The 22167-nt window shown below is 45.3% G+C and overlaps 1 protein-coding gene across 3 annotated transcripts; it reads left to right on the forward strand.

Moving 5' to 3' along the window:
• XRCC1 (X-ray repair cross complementing 1) lies at nt 1–21887 on the forward strand. 3 transcript variants are annotated; one of them, XM_083162349.1, is made up of 18 exons: nt 1–149; nt 870–1037; nt 3933–4025; nt 5206–5313; nt 6095–6253; nt 7218–7292; nt 7925–8042; nt 9208–9320; nt 10913–11036; nt 11224–11458; nt 15059–15175; nt 16287–16383; nt 16587–16770; nt 17786–17843; nt 18633–18766; nt 19805–19895; nt 20589–20664; nt 20762–21887. In XM_083162349.1, the coding sequence occupies exons 2-18, from the start codon at nt 987–989 to the stop codon at nt 20873–20875; spliced, it is 1947 nt and encodes a 648-aa protein (XP_083018475.1). In that variant the 5' UTR covers nt 1–149; nt 870–986; the 3' UTR covers nt 20876–21887. The 3 variants fall into 3 exon arrangements, with proteins under 3 accessions (XP_083018475.1, XP_083018477.1, XP_083018476.1); XM_083162351.1 differs by having other exon boundaries at nt 7928–8042; XM_083162350.1 differs by lacking the exon at nt 1–149 and adding an exon at nt 178–257.
• Nucleotides 21888–22167: the final 280 nt, after the last annotated feature.

Raw genomic sequence — 22167 nt, forward strand, 5'->3', positions numbered from 1 at the left:
CATGATGGCCGCTGCTGCGACTTCCGGGTGGCGCACGCACGGCGCATGCCCACCACCTGCTTCCGGCAGGTAGTTTGGTCACTTCCGGGGCGGGAGCGTCGCTGTTCGCGGGATCTCTCCGTGTGTGGAAGCGTCTCACAGTCATTATTGTGCGTGGTTCGATCTGGTGCTTGCGTGTTTGTGCTGTCAGTGTGCTCTGTGTATCCTATACAGTGATGGGTGCAGCATGGGTGGTTGGACACTGTGCCGGGGCATTGGTGTGTGCACTTAGTGTCCATACAGTGTGTGTCACATGTCCATACGAAACATACTCATGTGTCACATCTTGACATGTAATCCAAGCCATGTGTTAATGTTATTAACTTATTTGCGTGTACTTACTATAATTATATGACTATGTTTTGATGTAAATCATAGCACCTGGTCACCTCAGACGGGCCCATGATTAGTAGTGTTTAGTTATATATGGTCGCTGGTCAGTACCCACCTCCTGCTCACCCCCCCCCCCCCCCCCCCCCCCCGCCGCAATCCCTAAATCTGTGATATAAATTTACCTACAGCCAACCATATTTATATTGTGTCAAAGTTGTGTAGTGACCATGCTATGTTTGTAGTATGGCTGTTTAGACACTAGAAGCTGGTACGCTTAGGTATATATATCTACAGATAATATATTGCTGTTGATATCCTCTGTTATAATCTCAGAGAGGCAATTGTAGCAGTCTCTTCCATTAGTCATAACCAAATGGATGGATTAGTCTTCCGCCCCTGTGGTAATAGCTGTAAAATAATGAGCAGCTGATCTATAGAAATCCATTTGAATTGAAAATGTATACTTCCATGTTACTAGAATTGTGTTCTCTTTGTAGTGGGCATGCATTGGCACCTGCTGGTACAGCATACAGAAGAGTTGGCGGGTGGAGTCCTCAGTCTGAAGTAGTTTCCTGTGCGCTAGCCGCCTGCCTGAAAGCCGGTTACAGGGAATAATGCCGGAGATCAAGCTGAAGCACGTGGTCTCCTGCAGCAGCGCGGACACGGTGAGTGCTGTACATTGACCTGGGTCTAGGGTACAACTGGTACCCTGATTTAACATCACAGCGGAATGCCTGTTAATTTCTGACTAGAGGGTATGTATATGGATGGATGCATTTATCTAATGTGGAAATGAATACAGTAGGTTGGGCTACCCTTGTGGAACTGCAAACCCCAGCGCGCCACGAGCTAAGTACTACAGGTGGCTTAATCATGTGTTGTGGTGCCTGGGTATGGGTGATTGGGTCAACCCAATTTAGGTCGACCTGGCTTAAGTTGACATTTAAAATGAGTCAACATGGCTAAGGTCAGCAGGTCGACAATGGTAAAGTCGACTTGAGTATTTCACTCAAATGTCGACATTGTCACTAAGTGTACCGCGTCACTCTTCTATTTCACATGGGATGTTACTTTGTGCAACCAAGCAGCATCTACTTATTTATTTAGCACCTTCTAGATAATCTCTTATATATTTAGCCAGATCCGTCACTCAAAAGCAGTGTAGGTAATGGTGGGCGGGGTTCCACGGGTGATTGACAGGCCCATCCACCGTTATCCACAATGCAGAACCTGCATTACAAGTTCTACACATCCTATGTCCTACACAAAGCTCCTGCCCCTTACTCTCCCACCACTCCCCATGTCTGGCCAAATACCACCCAAACCCCGCCCCACGGCTGAACACCACCCCCTCCACCCGAGCACACTGACTGTGACCCAGGATGCCTTTGCTGCAGTGGCTCATCTGTACTCTCTCCTCCTGCCAGCTCCTTCCTCCCTGGCCAGACATCCACAGCACTTCTGTACTCAGCGTACAGCCCCTGCTGAAGGTGTCATGGCACCCCCCACATGGGGGGGGGGGGGGTGCCCGCGATTTTCGGGAGGGGTGCCCGCGATTTTCGGGAGGGGGGGGTGGGGTGCCCGTGAATTGGGGTGTGTGTCGCTGGTGGGGGAGGGGTGCCCGCGAATTTCGGGAGGGGGGGTCTCGGGTGGGGGGAGGGGTGCCCACGAAAGGGATTCTCTCTCTCTCTGCGATCCCTCTCTCTCTCTCTGCGATCCCTCTCTCTCTCTGCGATCCCTCTCTCTCTCTGCGATCCCTCTCTCTCTCTCTGCGATCCCTGTCTCTCTCTCTGCGATCCCTGTCTCTCTCTCTGCGATCCCTGTCTCTCTCTCTGCGATCCCTGTCTCTCTCTCTGCGATCCCTGTCTCTCTCTCTGCGATCTCTTTCTCTCTCTCTCTGCGATCTCTTTCTCTCTCTCTCTGCGATCTCTTTCTCTCTCTCTCTGCGATCTCTTTCTCTCTCTCTCTCTGCGATCTCTTTCTCTCTCTCTCTGCGATCTCTTTCTCTCTCTCTCTGCGATCTCTTTCTCTCTCTCTCTGCGATCTCTTTCTCTCTCTCTCTCTGCGATCTCTTTCTCTCTCTCTCTCTGCGATCTCTTTCTCTCTCTCTCTCTCTGCGATCTCTTTCTCTCTCTCTGCGATCTCTTTCTCTCTCTCTGCGATCTCTTTCTCTCTCTCTCTCTGCGATCTCTTTCTCTCTCTCTCTCTGCGATCTCTTTCTCTCTCTCTCTCTGCGATCTCTTTCTCTCTCTCTCTCTGCGATCTCTTTCTCTCTCTCTCTCTGCGATCTCTTTCTCTCTCTCTCTCTGCGATCTCTTTCTCTCTCTCTCTCTGCGATCTCTTTCTCTCTCTCTCTCTGCGATCTCTTTCTCTCTCTCTCTCTCTGCGATCTCTTTCTCTCTCTCTGCGATCTCTTTCTCTCTCTCTGCGATCTCTTTCTCTCTCTCTCTCTGCGATCTCTTTCTCTCTCTCTCTCTGCGATCTCTTTCTCTCTCTCTCTCTGCGATCTCTTTCTCTCTCTCTCTGCGATCTCTATCTCACACTCACATATATTTCGACTTCTAATGGGGCGTAGCCCCTCACGACGGTGATGAATCACCTAGTAATAGATATTATCTGATTGGTTGCCCATTGCAACATCCCATGTGAAATAGAACTTCCATCTTAGTAAACCCCCCCCACACACACACACACGTTACAACTCAGTTGATTTGGCGCCTGTATCAAAGAAAAGTGAGAAGGTTTACATGAGTATTGTACAATTCCCTTGAATGTTGTCACTCTTGTGGAATTGCTTTATCTATGTGCTTGAAGTGTATATAGTGTACATTTCAGTCTGCGCAGTGGGGCTCACTTCCTTTTTCCTTTTTGTTTTGCATTTTGGTAGTGTATGTAATTGCTCCATTAATTAACAGTGCTTATGTGCAAAGACTGTAGCATTACAACCTAATTGTGCCTGCAGGATGAAGCTGAAAAGCTTATGTTGCTTGTGGTCCGCACATTAAACAGATGGGACAGTACGGATGGTGTCATTTTTTAGCATTACTGCCTCACAGCGCTGAGGTCATGGGTTAGTTTCCCACCATGGCCCTAACTTTGCGCAGTTTGTATATTCTCCCTGTACTTGCGTGGGTTTCCTCCGGGTACTCCAGTTTCCTCCCACATTCCAAAAATATACTGGTAGGCTAATTGGCTCCCAACAAATTAACCCTAGAATGTCTGTGTTTACGCATACATGTGGTAGGAAATATAGATTGTAAGCTCCACTGGGGCAGTGGCTGATGTGAATGTTCAAATATTCTCTGTCCACGCTGCGGAATATGTGTGCGCTATATAAATAACTGGTAATAAATAAAATAATAATCACACTGAACAGAAATGTTCATATTGAGAGAGGAGCTGATGTAGAAACCTAGGGGTGTCCTGTGACACTGACAATCCGCTCTGTTCTTTACAGTAGAAATGGGAATTTACCAGCACATCCTAATAAGCAACCAGTTATCATCTTTGTCTAGTTACAATGTGCGCTGCTCTCAACATTGTGTACCTCTGTCCCATAGACTCACACAGCAGAGAACCTACTGAAGCCCGACACTTACCGGAAGTGGAAAGCCAGACAAGCCGGGGAGAAGCAGGTCTCCGTCATTTTGCAGGTATTCAGTTTGGTGGATCTTGTGCTTACGTCAGTGTTTTTAAGACTATGATTTCGAACATGATATTTACATAACTATGGGTAGCAAAATCATGTACTAGTCTGATACCATCTGCTTTACTAGATGACTATACAGCATGTCGGGTATTCTATTAGCAGCCGTAGTTTACTGCTGTCTAATTGCCTCAGTCACCCAATACGTAATCTCCGTTAAGTAAGCCGCTGGAGCCGGGATAACACGTGGGATGAGGAACTTATCCAGTATTCTATGTTATATCGCACAATGCTGGACCCTTTTTTCGGCCAATAAAAACAGCCTGAAATTGGATTGCCCGATACTGACCATAGGTTAAAAATCATGCTAGAACAGTTTTATCGACCAAAAAAAAGATATTCAGTAATTGAATCCCAGCCTATGATAATATTGTTATTAATCTATTACCCAGCATCCGTAAGGAGTACATTTACTGAAGCTGCCTCTCTGATCCCTACCCGTCTCAGTCCACTGCTGTTCCTAATGGATACTTGCTGGGTCACTTCGGCAACCCTGTTCCTTTCTGTTACACTTCCCCTCTGTTTCCCGACCTCTTCTCTGATTGGTTGTCAGTCCTGGCAATGTGACCGCAGTGCATGTGCACATCATAACATGCGCGACGTGTGCAGTGGCGTGGACCCACGGGCCGTCTGTTTTAGCCAGGTGCGTTTTGCCCGTTAAAAATCGGGCGCCCTGTTAAAACAGCCTAAAGTGAACACTATAAATACAATATGAATGTATTTAAATATATATGTATATAGTAGCCCTTTTGTATAAAGTTAAAACTACTGAGAACATACTCGGCGTTCTATCGTCTTAGTAATCCCGTGCTAGTGTCACTTTCATTGTGAGGTCCATCGCTCCGCAGACTGGCAGTGGCAGCGGTGCTCACACCATGTTTCTCTACTTACACGGTGGCAGCTGAAGGCAGAGACACACCACTAAAACGACAGCGACAAGCCTGCATTTTTGTTTCCTCTCCCAAATGATTCCTTAATGCCAAGCATTGTGTTAAAAAAAAAAAAAAATCACACCATGCGAGGCATTGCAAAGGTACCTGGGTACGTACATACGTGGGTTGTGTGTGCGCTAGACAATTGCGGCACATGTGCTAATAAAATAGATGATACCATTCTGTCTGTTGCAGTTTGAGAAGGAGGAGCAGATCCATAGTATCGACATAGGAAATGAAGGTTCTGCATTTGTCGAGGTGTTGGCGGGTCACTCAACGTCTGTCAGCGAGCAGGAATATGAGGTAAGCCGGGAAGGCCGTCTTTACTTCTTGTGAGTCTAGCAGTCCAAGGACATGAGTACAGCACTCTGCGTTCCCCTGTGGGAATCTCAATCAGCCCATTGTGTGTACATGTATACACAATTTATGACATAAACATTCAATAAAGAACAATACTCGTTCATTAAAACACATAACTATGCATAATAACTGATTCAATTACTAATACCACCCCTGGGTCAAAATCATTTCGCTCCCATGGCACTGATATTAATGAGTGTTATATTTCCCTGGATAGTACAGTGCTGTGAAGATCTTCATCTAGACTCCATTTAAAATATTTATCCAAAGCGGTGGTGTTAGTAAGTTAATCAGTTACATTAAATCATGTTTTGAATAATTGTAATATTTGTTTTTTGTTGTATGTTTATGTCAGTAAATGCTTCGGAGTCGGCTCACATGCATTTGCTGACTCATTGACATATGGTGGGAAACAGAACAGAGTTTATTGCGCCAGCGCAATGACGGGTAAGGTCTGTTCTAGTTTGGGAAGGGTTTTGCGCGCCTTATTTTTCGTCTGCTGCTTGTGTAATGCTAGAAATAAACCCAGAACACAAGCCCCACAATGGGTGAAGACATTCACATCATCTCAAAATAGAGAACAATGTATTCTCTCGGGTAATATAGCCATTACATTTCTTTTTTTATTTACTGTCTTTTAAGCTTTATGAAACAACTTCGGAGCTTTTGAAAAAAAAAAAATGTATTTGGTAAATGTCCCCATCACAATTGTCTTTTTGATCAGGTGATCTTGGGAACGTCTTCGTTTATGTCACCCAGCGAGAGCAAGAGCGGCACTAACCTGAATCGCCTGCGGATGTTTGGGCCAGACAAGCTGGTGAAGGCAGCGGCTGAGAAGAAGTGGGACAGGGTGAAAATAGTTTGCACTCAGCCATACACCAAAGTAAGCATTGCCCTCTTGCCCCCACGTTCTTTCCTAGTAGAAGGGAATCGTACACACGCCCAAGATATATTAGGCCAATAAGTACCCCTGCTCCTCCTCGTAATTATCAACAAGGCTCTGCATCTCCCCATTGTGTACATACTAATACACAGCATGTCATGATGTATATATCCTTGTAAGTTTGCTACATTTGCAGCGTACTCTGATCTGACTAACCGCAGTGTTAGGATTATTAATGTAGTCTGTTCAAGTGGAGTAAACCACAGCAGTGGTAAATGTGTGTTGTGGTTTGGGCTATAGAAAAGCAGATGGGTTTATTTTTTCTGTCTACCAATGTTTTGCCACTGTAGCTTTCCACCCGTATTCATGGATGTGAATGATTATTTTTCCTTGGAAATTTACTGTCCACATCTGTTTGTCTCGTATAGAGAGGTGCCACTCACCTCTGCAATGGGTGTTTTCTCTAAAATCGAGACTAGATGGCATCCCAACACAACAGTTATTAGAGATGTTTTAGCTGACTGGCTTTATTTTCTCTCTAGACTGTGTTTCAAGCAAGAGTAACTTTTATACTTCTGTACGACATACAAATCTGTACACATACATCTGTCCTGTGTGAGCTTCAAGTCGTATTACACGTACCATGTGAGCGCCGTGTGCTTCGTTAGTGCCTGGTGCCTTTTTGTGCAACTTTTTCTGTTATAATGCGACCTAATTGCAAAGGGATGTTAATAAGACGCACAAGCAGCTTATGCTAAATTCGCCACATCATATTAATCAGCAAAAGCTGCTTGTGCATCCTGGTCACATCGAGTTGCGAATAAGACGCATTGTAACAGAAAAGGCTGCAAAAAAAGATTCAAGGAAGGGCACAACTAGAAACACTTTAACGTGCATGGAGGCATGTCAGTTTCCAGAAAGTCACTGTAACCATGTCATTGCTTTTTTTGTCCTCACCCCATAGAACCTGGCTTACGGACTGTCAATTATTCGTTTACACTCTCCACCAGACAAAGATGAGCCCCCACATTCTCCTCCGGTATGGCTACTTAGAGTTTATTTTATGGTTCCTCGGGATATCATTTTATACAGCGCTTCTAACTTGTATAGAAGATCTAAAGGTGCCCATACACGTTACAATTATTGTATACAATATCGCATCTCATCGCATCTGGGTTTTGCGATGAGATGAGATAAGATGAGATCTAGTACAAAAAGTATGTGCTGCACATACATTTTTGTACTAGATCTCATCTCATCGCAAAACCGAGATGCGATGAGATGCAATATTGTATACAATAATTGTAACGTGTATGGGCACCTTTACAAGTTGAAAATATGGGACACATTTACCGTTTGCTCATTCATTTGTCTACCATGATGCTTTGCTGGCCACTACTTGTCTAGGGATGAAGGCTGCTAGACGTTTTGAGGTTTCTTCCGTGACAGCTAGTATATAGGGGCATCATTCTCTGTGCGAGCAGAAATGCACTGTCCAAATTGGTGGATTTGCAAACAGAAGGTTTCTGCTCGCACAGAGAATGGCCACTCTGTTAATATCAGTATGACTCACATAGGCACATCCATGGTTCAGCTTCAGTAATGTCACCTGGTGCCATGTCCTGTCCCTTACTTTCTCATTACATATTTACCCATGATCCTTTGCTGCAGAAGGTGACCAAACTGGGGCAGTTTAAGGTGAAGGAAGAGGAAAGCCAGTCCCCCTCTATGCGTCCCGGAAGTCTCTTTTTCAGCCGTGTTACCAAGCCCGACGTAACGCCACCGAAAGGTAAATCCTGCGCCTCATTTTGTCTGAGCAACTGGAACATTTCTTCTTTTCACTGCTGTAATCTGTTCCCAAAGGGGAGTATTCATCAAAGTGTGGATCCAGCTCCTATTCTACATGGCTTAGACCAGGAGAGTTATGCTGGCCATACACTTGTGCGATCGGATGTGATATCTTATGGTGTCCAAGTGCTTTTTTCCCAGCACCCAATGTCACATGCCACCTGTGATCCCTCATCGGTGCTGGAAGAAGGCTGGCGGCAGTGTAGCGGAGTGGGCAGCAGGAAGGATGGCATTTGGCGGTAGTCAACGGCGGTGGTAGAATTTGATTTAAAAAAAATTTCAACACACTAGGCATCCCTTTGATTGGTTGAAAGAGCTCTCAGGCAATTCAAGGCCTCACATTCAGGCAGCCACTGATTGACTGAGCGAGATCTCTCTCAGCCAATCAGAGGGCCGCTCAGCCTTTTGAAATGTTTTTTTTTTTTTCAAACTCTGATGCTGACTACTGCAGCATGCCAGCCCTCCTGCCACCCACCGATCGCATTGTGAGCGATCACATGTTAAAAACTGCTTGTGATCGCTCATACAATTTGTTCTGTGCAGCACATATTTATCGACGTGACATTCGACCGGCTGGCATGCGCGTCATGTCGGGAGACGCATTCAATGTGCATACAATCCTTAAATATGTCGCAGTTGAAATCGAAAGATTGTATGCAGAATCGCCCATGTGTATGGGCACCATTAGGATCTAATTGTTTAGTGCTTTATCTCTTTCCATGCTTTGATACATTCCCCATTCAGCAGTGTAATATAAGGCATCATCTGTTAACAAAATGTTTCGGAAGCTTTATATGTTTGGAGTTGAAAGGCTGATTCAGTTCTGCGGATTGTGCTCACCGAGTATCCTGCAATCCTCCGCCACGCACATAGCGGCTCAGTACATCGTCTACCGTAATGGCAGCAATATATCATTCCCACAATGGCATATTGCGCAGGATTGAATCAGCCACTTAAATGTTACCCAGAGGGAAAGGATCATACTGGGCTTTCAAATACAGGAGGGTCATTATTGTGTGATTGTTGAGTCAGAAGATTGCAGTAATTGGGGTCTGAATGGACCTGAAATCGGTAACAGCTTCTGTTCTCATTGATCTTACCCCTAGCTCCCCAGGCCTCACAAAGCTATGCGTCAGTGACGTTACAGAGCACCGGATCCGCAGACAACGCAGCTGAGAAGCCGATCGCAAAAACCCCACCCAGCAGCACCACATCAAAGGTAACCGTAACAGCATCTGACTTCCAAGAGATACAAAACTATGGTCCCGCAGGCAGTGGTGGTAATATGTGACTGGGAAAGCGATACAGACACAGCACATGGTGGTGACATCGGATGGATACCGCTTTCACATCCTATCTGGAAGATCTTGAGGTGTTATGGACCAAGGGCCTGACCCAGACTGCGTATTTTCGGAGCCTAGCACTGCCCAAACACCCTCGCTATGCTCCGAGCGCATGTGTGCGCTTACACATTCGCTTGCATGCAAGACTTACTTTTCTGCTGCAGGGTCTTCTTTGAATTGGGGGCGGATGCTGACATCATGTGATGTCATCCACCTGCCCCGAGCAGGCAGCGGCTCGCATGCGTTTGCTGGGGCCCTCCCAGCGTTTCTATGGACGCGCCCTCCATTTTTGTGGGCACTCCCTCGAAATGCCGGACGTCTACCACGGAATGCACATTAGTGCCTGTGCGCGTGCGTAGACCCTCGCCCATCGGAGACAAATCTGTGGGTCTGAATCGTCCCCTAAGTACAGGAGCGGTCCCCTCTTCACAACACCAACTGCTTTGTCGGTTGTCTCCTCTTTCTGTGCTCCTTCACCACTCAAGACTCAAGTTTTAGTTTTGTGCCCTTTCAAGTGTGGTTGCATTTTATTTATTTATTAACACTTTCTTATACAGCGCAGCCTATTCCGTTACGCTTTACAAAAGGAGACAGTGATACAACAAACGTCAAAGAAAAAAACTTCAGATGACTTTGGCAGAGGAGCAAAATGTTAGCGGTGTAGTTGGAGGAGCAGAAAAACCTTCCTCTCTAGGTGCTTTGTTTGTTTAGCCGAGTGCGATTATGTAAATGCGGTGCATTTATGGAAACATCACCGTGCAAGAGCGCACAGACCCTTCCGCCCATCTTGTACCTTTGATAGGAATGTTAAGCATTTCTAGGCGAACCCTGGCTGAGTAAAAAATCTCTGATCACTCAGAAATTCCTCATGTAACGAAGCTGTTTCTCATTAATGTCTCTGAGGTGTGTACAGGAAAACTGAACTATTATTGAAGTGAAAGGGGTCTAGGAGCACATTGTTGGAGCCACCCGTAGCCCATCACAGTGTTGGACTGTCCAGCAGGCCAATGTGCAGCCAATTGGAGTATTATAATATTAACAACACAAAGGCTACGTGTCAGCTGCAGTAGTGACAGAACACCTATATAGTGCAATGAGTAACAATAATAGCACCTGTAAGGGCGGATATTGATCCGGTTCTGGTATAGATACCCTAGGTCAACTGATAGGTCGACAAAAACTAAAGGTAATGTACATGGTTGACACCAGTTTTTCACATTTTTTGGTTCTGTCGACACTGCGCTCGCCGTGCTTCGGGGACAGTGCCTCTGCACTCGGCACACCATCCGCTTTAGTAAAGTATGAACCAAGTCATCTTTTTTTTTTTTTGTGAATAAATTGTGCCAACAATGTTCATATTGACCTAGAGTCACTGTTGACCTGCAGTGGTCACTGTTGCATTGCTGACCCAGGGACCGGATACCAGGATGGCATATCTCATCTGCTTATAGTTTTAATTATCTTTTAGGAACCATCCTCTGGAAAACGCAAGTTTGAGTTCAATAAAGAGCCCTCCAGCCGCCCTCCTGCCAAGGTGTCCCCATCTCATTCCAAAGAGAGTAACTCGCAACCGGCACCAAAGAAAGTGAAAGGTAACTTCCTGTTGCCTATTCTCCTATTGGCAAGAGCGGCTTTACCCGACTAACTGAACTGTAGAGGCTTCTTATAGGCACCTATTGGGTTTTCTTACTTTTTTTATTTCGTCATAAATGTGGAATATGGAATCATAGTGCCTCCTGGGAAGTCATCACCTAAACTCTGTGTGCGTTTCGTTTTTAGCTGAGCCCCAAGCCCAGACTCCGGTAAAGAAGACCACACCGCCAGAGAAGCCTGCTCACAAGAAGACCTCCCCCAGTTCCAGCTCACAGCCAGTAGAGCTGAATCGTCTCTTACAGGGAACAGTGTTTGTACTGAGCGGATTCCAGAATCCATTCCGATCTGACCTTCGGGACAAAGCCATGGAGATGGGAGCCAAGTACAGACCAGACTGGACACCTGACAGCACCCATCTCATGTATGTGAAATACTTAGTAGTACCAATGCTTGCCAGAGGATCAGCTCTGTAGTAAGATGTAGAAGTTTCCTAGCGTTCAGTGTAGCATCTCTACGCCAGTCTTATTTACATAGTATTTAAGGCTGAATAAAGACTCGCATCCATCCAGCTCAACCTTGGTGTATTAGCTCCAGCCCTTGCTATACTGATATGGTTTAATGACAGACCATGATTATTGCTTGTACTCCTGTATGTTTTTAACCAATAGATAGAAACATAGAATTTGACGGCAGATAAGAACCACTTGGCCCATCTAGTCTGCCCCTTTTTTAAACATGTTACCTCAAACCATATTTGATCCTTATTTTTTTGTAAGGATATCAATATGCCTATCCCAAGCATGTTTAACCCCTTCACGACATTGCCTTTTAAGGTAATTTTTTTTTTTTTTTTCCTCCTTGCGTTCAAATAAGCGTAACTTTTTTAATTTTCCGGCTATATAGACACATGAGGGCTTTTTTTTTGCGGGACAAGTTGTACTTTGTAATGGTACCATTTACTATACCGTATAATATTCTGGGGAATCAGGAAATAATTCAATGTGGGGTAAAAAAAAAAAAAAACGCCATTGCACAATTTTGCGCTGGTTACGGTTTTTTTGGAGTTCATAGTTCGTTTAAAATGATGGGTTATCTTTATTCTATGGGTCGTTACGATTCTGGCGATACCAAACTTATATAGTTTTCGTTATGTTTTACCACTAAAAAAAAAATCGCAACTTTTGCGTTTTTTCTAATTTGCGTTGCGTCGCCATGTTCTGCGGCTTATAACTTTTTTATTTTTCCACCTACGGACCTGGGTGAGGGCTCATTTTTTGCGGGCTGAAGTGTACTTTTTAATTAATACCATTATGGGATATGGGCGACTTTCTGATCTCTTTTAGTTATTTTTTTTTGGGTACGCGATGCGACCAAAAAACGTAGTTTTGGCGTTGGGGATTATTTTCCGTTTACGCCTTTAACCGTGCGGGATAACTAATGTTATATTTTAATAGATCGGACTTTTAGGAACGCGGCGATACCAAATATGTTTATTTTTTTTATTTTTTATTTATTTTTATTTGGGAAATGGGGAAAGGGGGGTGATTTGAACTTTTAATATTTTTTTATTTTTTTTTTATTTTTAAACTTTATTTTTTTTTTTTTGTTACTTTTACTACAAGGCCCCCTAGTGTACTTGACCACTAGGGGGCGCGATCGCCTGTACTAGGTTCAGCCATAGAGCTCTATGGCTGAACGTAGTGATTTTATGCACTTCCTATTACATCCTGCCTGAGGCAGGATGTAATAGGTATGCATACACGGCCAGCACAGGGGTCTACATTAGACCCCTGGCTACCATGGCAACCGATCGGCACCCTCCGATCTCGCTGCGGGGGGCCCCGATCGGCGCCGGAGGGGGGCGCCCCCCCTCCGATCAGCTATTTAAGCACTGCGGGCGCTTTGCCCGCGGTGCTTAAAGGGTTAAACGGCCACGATCGGCGAACTCGCCGCTCGTGGCCGTGAGAGCAGGGACCTGGCTGTAATATACAGCCATTACCTGCTCTCTTTCAAGCCAGCTCACTCCGTGAGCTGGCTTGATTCCCCTGCAACGGACATATGACGTATATATACGTCATATGTCGTGAAGGGGTTAAATTGTACTACTGTATTTGCCTCTACCACCTCTGATGGGAGGCTATTCCACTTATCTACTACTCTTTCTGAAGTAATTCTTCCTTACATTTCCCCTGAATCTTCCTCCCTCTAGTTTCAGTGCATGTCCTCGTGTTCTGTTGCTCCTCTTCCTGTGAAGAATGTCTCCCACCTGTACCTTGTTAAAACCCTTGATATATTTGAAAGTTTCTATCATGTCCCCCCTTTCCCTTCTCTGCTCTAAAGTATACATATTAAGATCTTTTAGTCTTTCCTGGTACGTTTTGTGATGTAGGCCATGCACCATTTTAGTTGCCCTTCTTTGTACAGTCTCTAATGTATTTATATCCTTCTGGAGATATGGCCTCCAGAACTGAACACAATACTCTAGATGAGGTCGTACCAATGACCTATACAGTGGCATTATTACTTCTTTCTTTCTACTGCTGATACCTCTCCCTATGCAACCAAGCATCTGACTTGCCTTCTTCATTGCTTTGTTACATTGCCTACCTGCCTTTAAGTCCCCTGAAATAGTGACACCTAGATCCCTCTCTTCCTCAGTAGTTTCCATTATATTGCCATTTATACTATATTGAGTCTTTGGATTTCTGAGACCCAAGTGCATGATTTTGCATTTTTTGGCATTAAACTGTAGTTGCCATTCTCTTGACCATTCCTCTAATCTACCTAGATCCTCAATCATTTGTTTTACCCCTCCTGGTGTGTCTACCCTGTTGCATACCTTTGTGTCATCTGCAAAAAGGCACATTTTACCCTGAATTCCATTTGCAATATCACCAATAAAGATATTAAAAAGCACCGGTCCAAGTACAGATCCCTGGGGTACCCCACTTGTAACCTTTCCCTCCTTTGACTGTACTCCGTTTACTACAACTCTCTGTTTTCTGTCCTGCAACCATGCTCTTATCCATTCAACTATCTTAGAATCCAATCCCAAGCTTTCAAGTTTATTTGTCCAACCTTATTTTACATGTATTTATTGTGTCTGCCGACACCACATCTCCAGGAAGAGAGTTCCATAGATTGGCTGCCCTGACTATAACAAAATATTTTCTTATAACGGAACAAAATCTTATTTTCTCTAATCTAAACTCATGCCCACGTGTCCTGGAGTCCTTCCTTACAGTAAAGAGGGCATCTGACCGTTCCCCTGATATATTTGTACATTTTTAGCATGTCCCTCCCTTATATGTCTCTTCTAGCGTAAACAATCCTAAATGGTTCAATCTGTCCTCATAGCTTAAATTCTCCATTCCCTTTATTAGCTGTGTTGCTCTTCTGTGGACTTTTTCCAGTTCTAGGATGTGGTTTTTATAGTGCGGGGCCCAGAACTGTACTCCATATTCTACATGCAGTCTAACCAATGCTTTGTACAGTGGCGTAATTACATTTGAGTCCCTAGTCTCCATGCCCCTTTTTATACACGCTAGTATCCTGTTGGCCTTATTTGTTGCTATATGACACTGAGCACTACACCCCAGCTTGTTATCTATTTGGACTCCTAGGTCTTTTTCAAGTTCTGAGTTACCCAGTGCCTCCCCGCTTAGGCTAGAACTAGCACACTGGTTATGTTTCCCAAGATGCATGACCTTGCATTTATCCACATTGAACCTCATTTTCCACTTTTTTGCCCACTCGTCTAATTTATTAAGATCGCTCTGAAGCGTGGAGACATCCTCGTTGGTTCTAATTACTCTTCTCAGTTTTTGAGTCATCAGCAAAGATGGAAACATTGCTGAGTATTCCCACCCCAATATCATTAATATGTTAAATAAAAGGGACCCTAGCACTGACCGCTGTGGCACTCCACTTAGTACTGGTATCGTATTTGATTCTGCACGATTTACAGCACATTGTGTAGGAACGTGATGCAGGACTCACGCATTCTGTAATATATTTCCAGATGTGCATTTGCCAATACCCCGAAGTACAGTCAGGTGAAGTCTGCAGGAGGGATCATCGTTCGGAAAGAGTGGATCCTGGATTGTTACCGGAAGAAACAGCGTTTACCATGCAAAATGTGAGCACTGGTTTGTTTTTTATTTTTTGTTTGGGGTGGGTGGAGTGTTCATATTTTTGGATGAACCTAGTGTTTGAGATTTGAAAGTGGGGGGGGAACGGGTATAAGAAAGTTGGTTGAGATGTGAATAGGACACATGGGAGGGTATAAAGGAGAGAGATCAAAGGGGGGAAGAAGGGCGGGGACAGGTAAAGGGAGGAGTGGAGGGGGGCAGAGATGAAAGTGTTCTGGAGTTGTAGGGTACAGTTAAGGGGAGTAGATGAAAGCAAGGGGGGGGGTGATATAAGAAAGATAGGGGAGGGCTGAGATGAAAGATGGGAAGGAAGGTGACAGAAAGTGGGAAGGAGAGACAACACAGAAGAGCAAGATGGCAGTGGATGGAGGGGGGTTAAAGTGTGATGGGTGACTAGGGCAGAAATGAGGTTGGGGGGCGGAGGGGTGCAGATGATCGGAGGTGGGGAACAGAGATGAAAGATGGCAGGGAGGCGGGAGAGAGATGAAAGCAAGGATGGGCGGGGGAGAGGTCAAAGAGTGACATGGGGGGGGTCAGATATGAAAGTGGGGAGATGGAATTGTGGAGAGAGAGAGAGAGAGAGTGGCAGACACCGATAGGAAGGTAGGGGGAAGACAGTTGATGCTGGCACTGCACAATCCCCTAAATGCAACACCCCTCTGAGCCCCACCTGTAAAGAGAGGCGGAGGGGACAAATAAGAGGCGACTATGTGGTGGAGGGGATATACGTATGAAAGACACAGCGTGGAAGGCTGGAAAGACACAGGGTGTGGGTGTTGAAGATAGAAAAACATGGGTAAAATAAAGCCTGCAATCCATATAATAATTTAAAAAAGTACAAAACTGGCCTACATGTAGCTAGTACGGAAGTCTTGCACCAACACCTTTTCTTTAATGTATCACAGCAGTATGGTTAGGAGCCGCTGATCAATTCCTTGTGCTGTTGGAGATCCCGCTCCTTCCATTATGTAACAGTATCAGCCAATCATCTGTGGCTGTAACCTTTCTGATGATGTAATGTACTGTAGGATATGATGTCGATTCACTTTACTTCTGCCATAATTTATGGTTAGTACATTAATAGTGTTTTCATCTCAGGTATAGGATGGACACCGCTGACTCCAGCAGTGAAGATGATGATGATGACAGTGAGGAAGATTATCCTCCTCGGCCCAAAACTCGAGTACACAAACCGGTAATTCGTCCCTCCTTCAAATGTCTAAATTTCCTGCGTATGCTCATCCATAGGATCCCCACAATGTATAGAGAACTATACGTCCTTGATGGAAATAAGCAACACATTTCCTTCCCTTTATTACGATAGGATTCTCCAACTCTGTCTCATGCAGCTCTTACACTTCTCATCCATTGCTTCTCTCCTGGTCTCCTGACTATCAGAATCCAGACGCTGCGCGGGCAAACCATAAGAATCAGGCGTCCAGCCCTGCAAAAGCCAAACCAGCAAGAACTGCAGTAAAAGAGGAGAGTGAGGATGAGGAGGAACAACCCAGTGCGGCCAAAAGGAATCACTCGCCAAAAGTGGAGGATGAGTACGGAGGGTCTACAGACGACGAGAACATGGGTAAGCAGCACATCCCGTTATCTGTGCACTAAGCATGTGTAATCTGTTCTAAGCTATATCTGTCTACTCAACCAGAGTACTAAACCTAGAATATACAGTTATGGGCCGGAGAAGTGGTACTTTTGTTGTTTCAAGTTTCTCCTGCCCACGGATTGCATTGCATGCGATTTAGCACACCCCCACTATACATGCCGCGGTACGCGTCCTCCTGACTTGTTCATACCCCCACAAGCGTGGAGTTGATTCTATAAAGTTTGGCGAGCGCAGCGATCCGACGATGAAAATAAGCCCGAAGTGTGGTGAGCGCAGCGAGCCCCACGAGGGGACACTGAATACACGTCAAGTGATCCAAACCGGATCGTATGCAATGCGATTTCCCTGCCGCTGTGAAACTACACAAGTACCAAATTATCTTTAAAAAATAGATCCTTGAGGCACCGTTAAACCAAGAACTTATAGATCGCTCCATAAACTATAATATATGGAATGTAAATGGAATATATATATATAATTGTAAAATACAGACACGCACGCATGCCATGGTATAAAGTTACTTGGGGGGGTAGTTGGGGTACCATTGATTGGGTTTCCATGGCAACACTTAAGCACCTAATAGCATAGATTCTCAAACTCTGTAATCAGGGTCCCAAACAGCTCACGTTTTCCAGATCCACCAGCAGGAGCACAGGGTTGGTCATTAAAAGCTAATTATTTCACTTGTGATTCTTTGAGGAGACCTGGAAAACATGCACTGTTTCGTTTTTGAGAACCTATGCCTAATAGGATTGAGCCCATAAACGTGGAATTTTCTCTTTTTATCAATGCTTAGATCAATTCTGCACTGTTATTAGGTAATTGTTTCCTGGTTAAAGGAAGTAGCTTTAAAAACTGAGGCCTGGATTCTGTGTGATCGTGACCTTCAAGGCTAAAAACTGTGAAATGAGTTGGCCTTTTTCCCCTCTTATATGTGAATAGCAGCAGCATGAAGTTATTATTCTGTTTGTTACTTTTGCAGATGAGGACCGAGCTCGTGATGATGATTCTGGGGGGGACACCGAGGATGAGCTGAGAAAGTAGGTGGCATTAGGTTTACACCGCAAACTGTCGGACTGATGTTGATAAATGTGTGTGTGTGTCTAGTCCACAGGTTCTCAAAGTCGGTCCTCAGGAAATAATTTGCCCCACCTGTGGATCTTTCAAAATGTCAGTGAGTATTGAATTCACCTATGCACCTGCGGGGTGACCTGGAAAACGTGAACTGTGTGTTCACCTGAGGGCCGAGTTTGACCACTCCTGGTCTAGTGTGTGTATATGTATGTATGTATGTATCTGTTTAATTGGACTATGTCAAAACCTGAAAAATAGAGTAACTCTTAATTGTCCTAAACAAGCCCCAATATTTTATAGAGATAATGGGGCAGATGTACTAACCAGCGTTAAGTGCATTTCTGCACTTGACGCTGGTTAACTGGGGGGGATTATGGTTACCCCAATGTATTACTAGCGCACTGTGGGGACAACGCTAGCTCTGCTTCTGGCTTTGCCATCGCTGGAGATCTCGTGGTTTTAGCGAGATCCCGCGCATGCCCAGAAAGCTGGGGGGGGGGAGCCGCGAGTGTGCATGCGCCGGGGGAGCCGATAAGGAGAGCCGGTCACGCTGGGCATAACGGCTCTCCTTATCGGCTTCGGGGGGAGGGGGGGTTAATACATCTGCCTATAACGTTTGCCCACGTTATGCTGGAGAAGCGGGACTCGTTATTTAAAAACCGTTATAGGCAGATTGATACATCTGCCCCAGTATTAGCAAATTTGCCCTTTTAACATATTAAAAACTGAGGTTTGATCGGTCTCCTTGCATTAAGGATGGAGGAAAAGAAGCAGATGAAAAGCGAGAACCGGTCGCCTCCCACAAATGATCCCTATGCCGGGTCAACGGATGAGAATACCGATGTGGAGGAGGAGCCTCAGCTAGACCTGCCCATTCCTGAGCTTCCAGGTACGTGGAACGTATGGCAGTGCCGGATCATCATGCTCTTACTAGTGTATCCTATTAGGCTTCTCAGGGGCTCAGGACTCTCATCACTTTGACACAGATAGTAGATGACTGTTTTGGCACCAATTAGACAGGGTTGTCTGTAACTGCCCATGGCTGCTGCAGAGGGCTTGCCGACAATGATTAATCGATGGAACAGAAATACCTACATTGTATTTTTGTTTTTTACAATCAAGATACGATTAAAGAACAGAAAAACAGGTACTTGTGGAGTATCACGGCTCCCATCGTATGCCATATGTAGTGGTATACGATGCAAAGCGATTTTTACCGATTTTTGATCATTTCTGGTCAAAAATCGTATGCGATCGCACCCGATTTTGCACTGAAATGCATCAAAATGCATTGAAATGTGTAGTAAACTTGTGAAATGCCCCCAAATGCCATTTTTCATAGTGTACCACCCCCACTATCAACGTCAACCCGAAGCGTGGCGAGCGCAGCGGTACGCATCCTACGACCTTTTCATACCCCCACTATCCACGTCGGCGTGGAGTTGAGAATAGAAAGTGTGGCGAGCGCAGCGAGCCACCAAGCCCGAAGCGTGGCGAGCGCACGTGGATACCTGTGAAGCCCGCGAGGGGAAGCGTATAGCTGTGAAGGTATCCGCGTCCCCTCGCGGGGCTCGCTGCGCTCGCCACACTTTCTATTCTCAACTCCACGCCGACGTGGATAGTGGGGGTATGAAAAGGTCATAGGACGCGTACCGCCGCCCCTCGCGGGCTCGCTGTACTCGCCACGCTTCGGGTTGACGTTGATAGTGGGGGTGGTGCACTATGAAAAATGGCATTTGGGGGCATTTCACTAGTTTACTACACATTTCAATGCATTTTGATGCATTTCAGTGCAAAATCGGGTGCGATCGCATGCGATGCGATTTTTTTAGCATACGATCAAGGTCGTAGGAGTCGTGATACTCCACAAGTACCGAAAAACAAAACTAATCATTACGTTAACAAAACCTCTTTGCTCCACATTCAGATTTGTTTATTGGCAAACGCTTCTTCCTGTACGGAGAGTTCCCTGTCGCTGAGCGCCGGGTGTTGCAGCGATACATCACCGCTTTTAACGGGTAAGAGGTTAATGTGTAAACTCTGCTTTAACCACTTTCACATCATGGCCTTCCTTTCAATCGGTCAGAAGTTTCTGCTTTTGATCCTGAAGCCGTGCATTGGGATCCAATCAGCTTCTATTACGGCTGTACATGTGCGATTCAGACTAACTTTCTATTTGATTTGGACTACATAGACCCTTGCTCTGTGTGTACACTAATTGAGAGTCCGAAACATAAGTGTCACATAAGTGATTATGGAGCATTGTACCTGAATGGTGGAGACTGCGTTTGGGTTTATTTTCTGCCCTAGTGACAGTGTGTTGAAAGAGAGATGTTACCAGGTTTTTTTTTTTATGGTATAGTTAAAAAAAACTGAGATCTGGATGCTATAGGTGACGGCTTCACTCAAAAGATAAGAGTTCATTCTAGCCCCCCCCCCATTTTTAAAAACCCATGCAGTTCCTTTTCCCTACCTGGGGTGTCGCTGTCTGCTGTGGTGTTTCTAGCACAAGTCTGGTTTGCATATCAGTGCTGATATACAGGCCACACTGGGCTAGAAGCACTACAGCAGACAGCGACACCCCAGGCAGGGAAGAGGAACTGCATGGGTTTTCAAAGATGGCGATTGCTAGAATGAACACTAGATAGTTCAGCACAGTCCCACCGAGTAGCAGCGAGGATGTACTTTGTAGTAACGATACTTTTCTGCAGGGAGTTGGAGGAGTACATGAATGAGAAGGTGCAGTATGTGATTACAGCCCAGGAATGGGATGACAGCTTTGAGGAGGTGAGTCCTCAGAACCGGCATACTTCTTTGTCCGTAATCTTGTACCGTGCCTGCCCGTATATTAAACTGTTCCTTCCTGGTTTTCTCTCTCTGTCAGGCTCTCAATGATAACTCCAGTCTGTCTTTTGTCCGTCCACGCTGGATCTACAACTGCAACGAGCGACAAAAGTGCATCCCTCACCAGCCATACGTTGTAGTACCTCAGGCGTAGTTCGTAAGGGCCATCCCGTTGTGGATTCTATTTGTGGCATTTCTTTAGCACCAGAGAAGTATTTTTGTCTTCTGCGAGTCTGTGGCTCAGAGCAGTGTCCTGGTGACACCACCCTAAACGAACAGCTCCACGCACTCCTGGCCTGAGCATCGGTCTGTCACACTGTGTGGGTGCAGTGTGTATTGCTGGTGCTTCTCCCATCTCCATTATTTAAGTACAAAACCATGCCCAGGATCTGTCAACTGTTCAGAGGCTCCCCCTTGTGGTCAGGCGGCAGCATCAGTGATCTCAGGTAATGGAAGCAAGTTTACTGACCTCTGTACATGGCTAGCCCATGCACTTGTGGTACCATATTTACTACGTCTGTGCATGGATAATTTATAAGGAGCTGGGGTAGGAAAGACTGGCCGCACTGGTGGATGGCCTGTGCCCCAAGTCCAGTGTACAGACTGACATTACTTATAGCTTTATCTACAACCAAGAACCTGCAGTAGCATCTAGTAATGTAGTAACTTCTGTCATGTACCTTTTAAGAGTTGGTGACTAACGACCCAGATTTAAATACCAACGACTGTCCTTACACATAAAGGCAGCTGTTATATGGGGCGAACCAGCATTCAAGAGAGTGCAGCCTGTTCTCCAAGAATTTAAATTCCAGTCTCTTGTCTACTGATTGACTCTCCGGTCTTGGATATCAGTTCAGCCCACAACACATCTGACCCCAGTGTGTGTGTGGCAATATATTAAACATTATACAGAATGGCATAGTATGGTTGTAGATAGCTATTGTAATAATGCATGGGTGTGTCAGGGGCATGAGCAGGGAGGGTCACAGTGCGAGTACCTTTTGTATAATGTTTGACCGATAGCAAATGTTGCTAGAATTGTTTTTCTTGTTTTCGTTGTGTGACTTTGTGTGTGGAATGTCGGAAATGTATTTTTTAATCTGTGGGGACAAAAACTTTACAAAACACACTTTGTAGAATACAAAATAAATCTCACTGTCTGTTTATTCTGGAGCTGTGTCTGTTTGGAGAACCGAATGTGCCCCACAGCGAGGACGGCAGGTGGGGGGGGGGGGGGTGGTAGTGTTGGAACGGTCTGCGCAGAGGTGACAGGTCGCACCCTTATTCCTCCAGCAGCTGTGGGTTTAGGAAGAAGAACATAGAAACCCGCCGGCCTTCCTTCCAAACTTGGGTGTTGTATGTAGATCAGTGATGGCTAACCTTGGCGCTCCAGATGTTGTTGAACTACACATCCCAGCATGCCCTGCTACAGTTTTACTATTTGGC

This window comes from Crinia signifera, chromosome 19, assembly GCF_055691185.1.
Source record: "Crinia signifera chromosome 19, ASM5569118v1, whole genome shotgun sequence".
NCBI lineage: Eukaryota > Metazoa > Chordata > Amphibia > Anura > Myobatrachidae > Crinia > Crinia signifera.

What these genes read in the sequence shown, in the direction of transcription:
- XRCC1 (XM_083162349.1), top strand. Translation starts at nt 987, where the DNA reads ATGCCGGAGATCAAGCTGAAGCACGTGGTCTCCTGCAGCAGCGCGGAC. An exon ending in CCAGCAGCACCACATCAAAG is followed by an intron (nt 9,321 to 10,912) that starts GTAACCGTAACA and finishes ATTATCTTTTAG; the next exon opens with GAACCATCCTCTGGAAAACG. An exon ending in ACCGAGGATGAGCTGAGAAA is followed by an intron (nt 17,844 to 18,632) that starts GTAGGTGGCATT and finishes CCTTGCATTAAG; the next exon opens with GATGGAGGAAAAGAAGCAGA.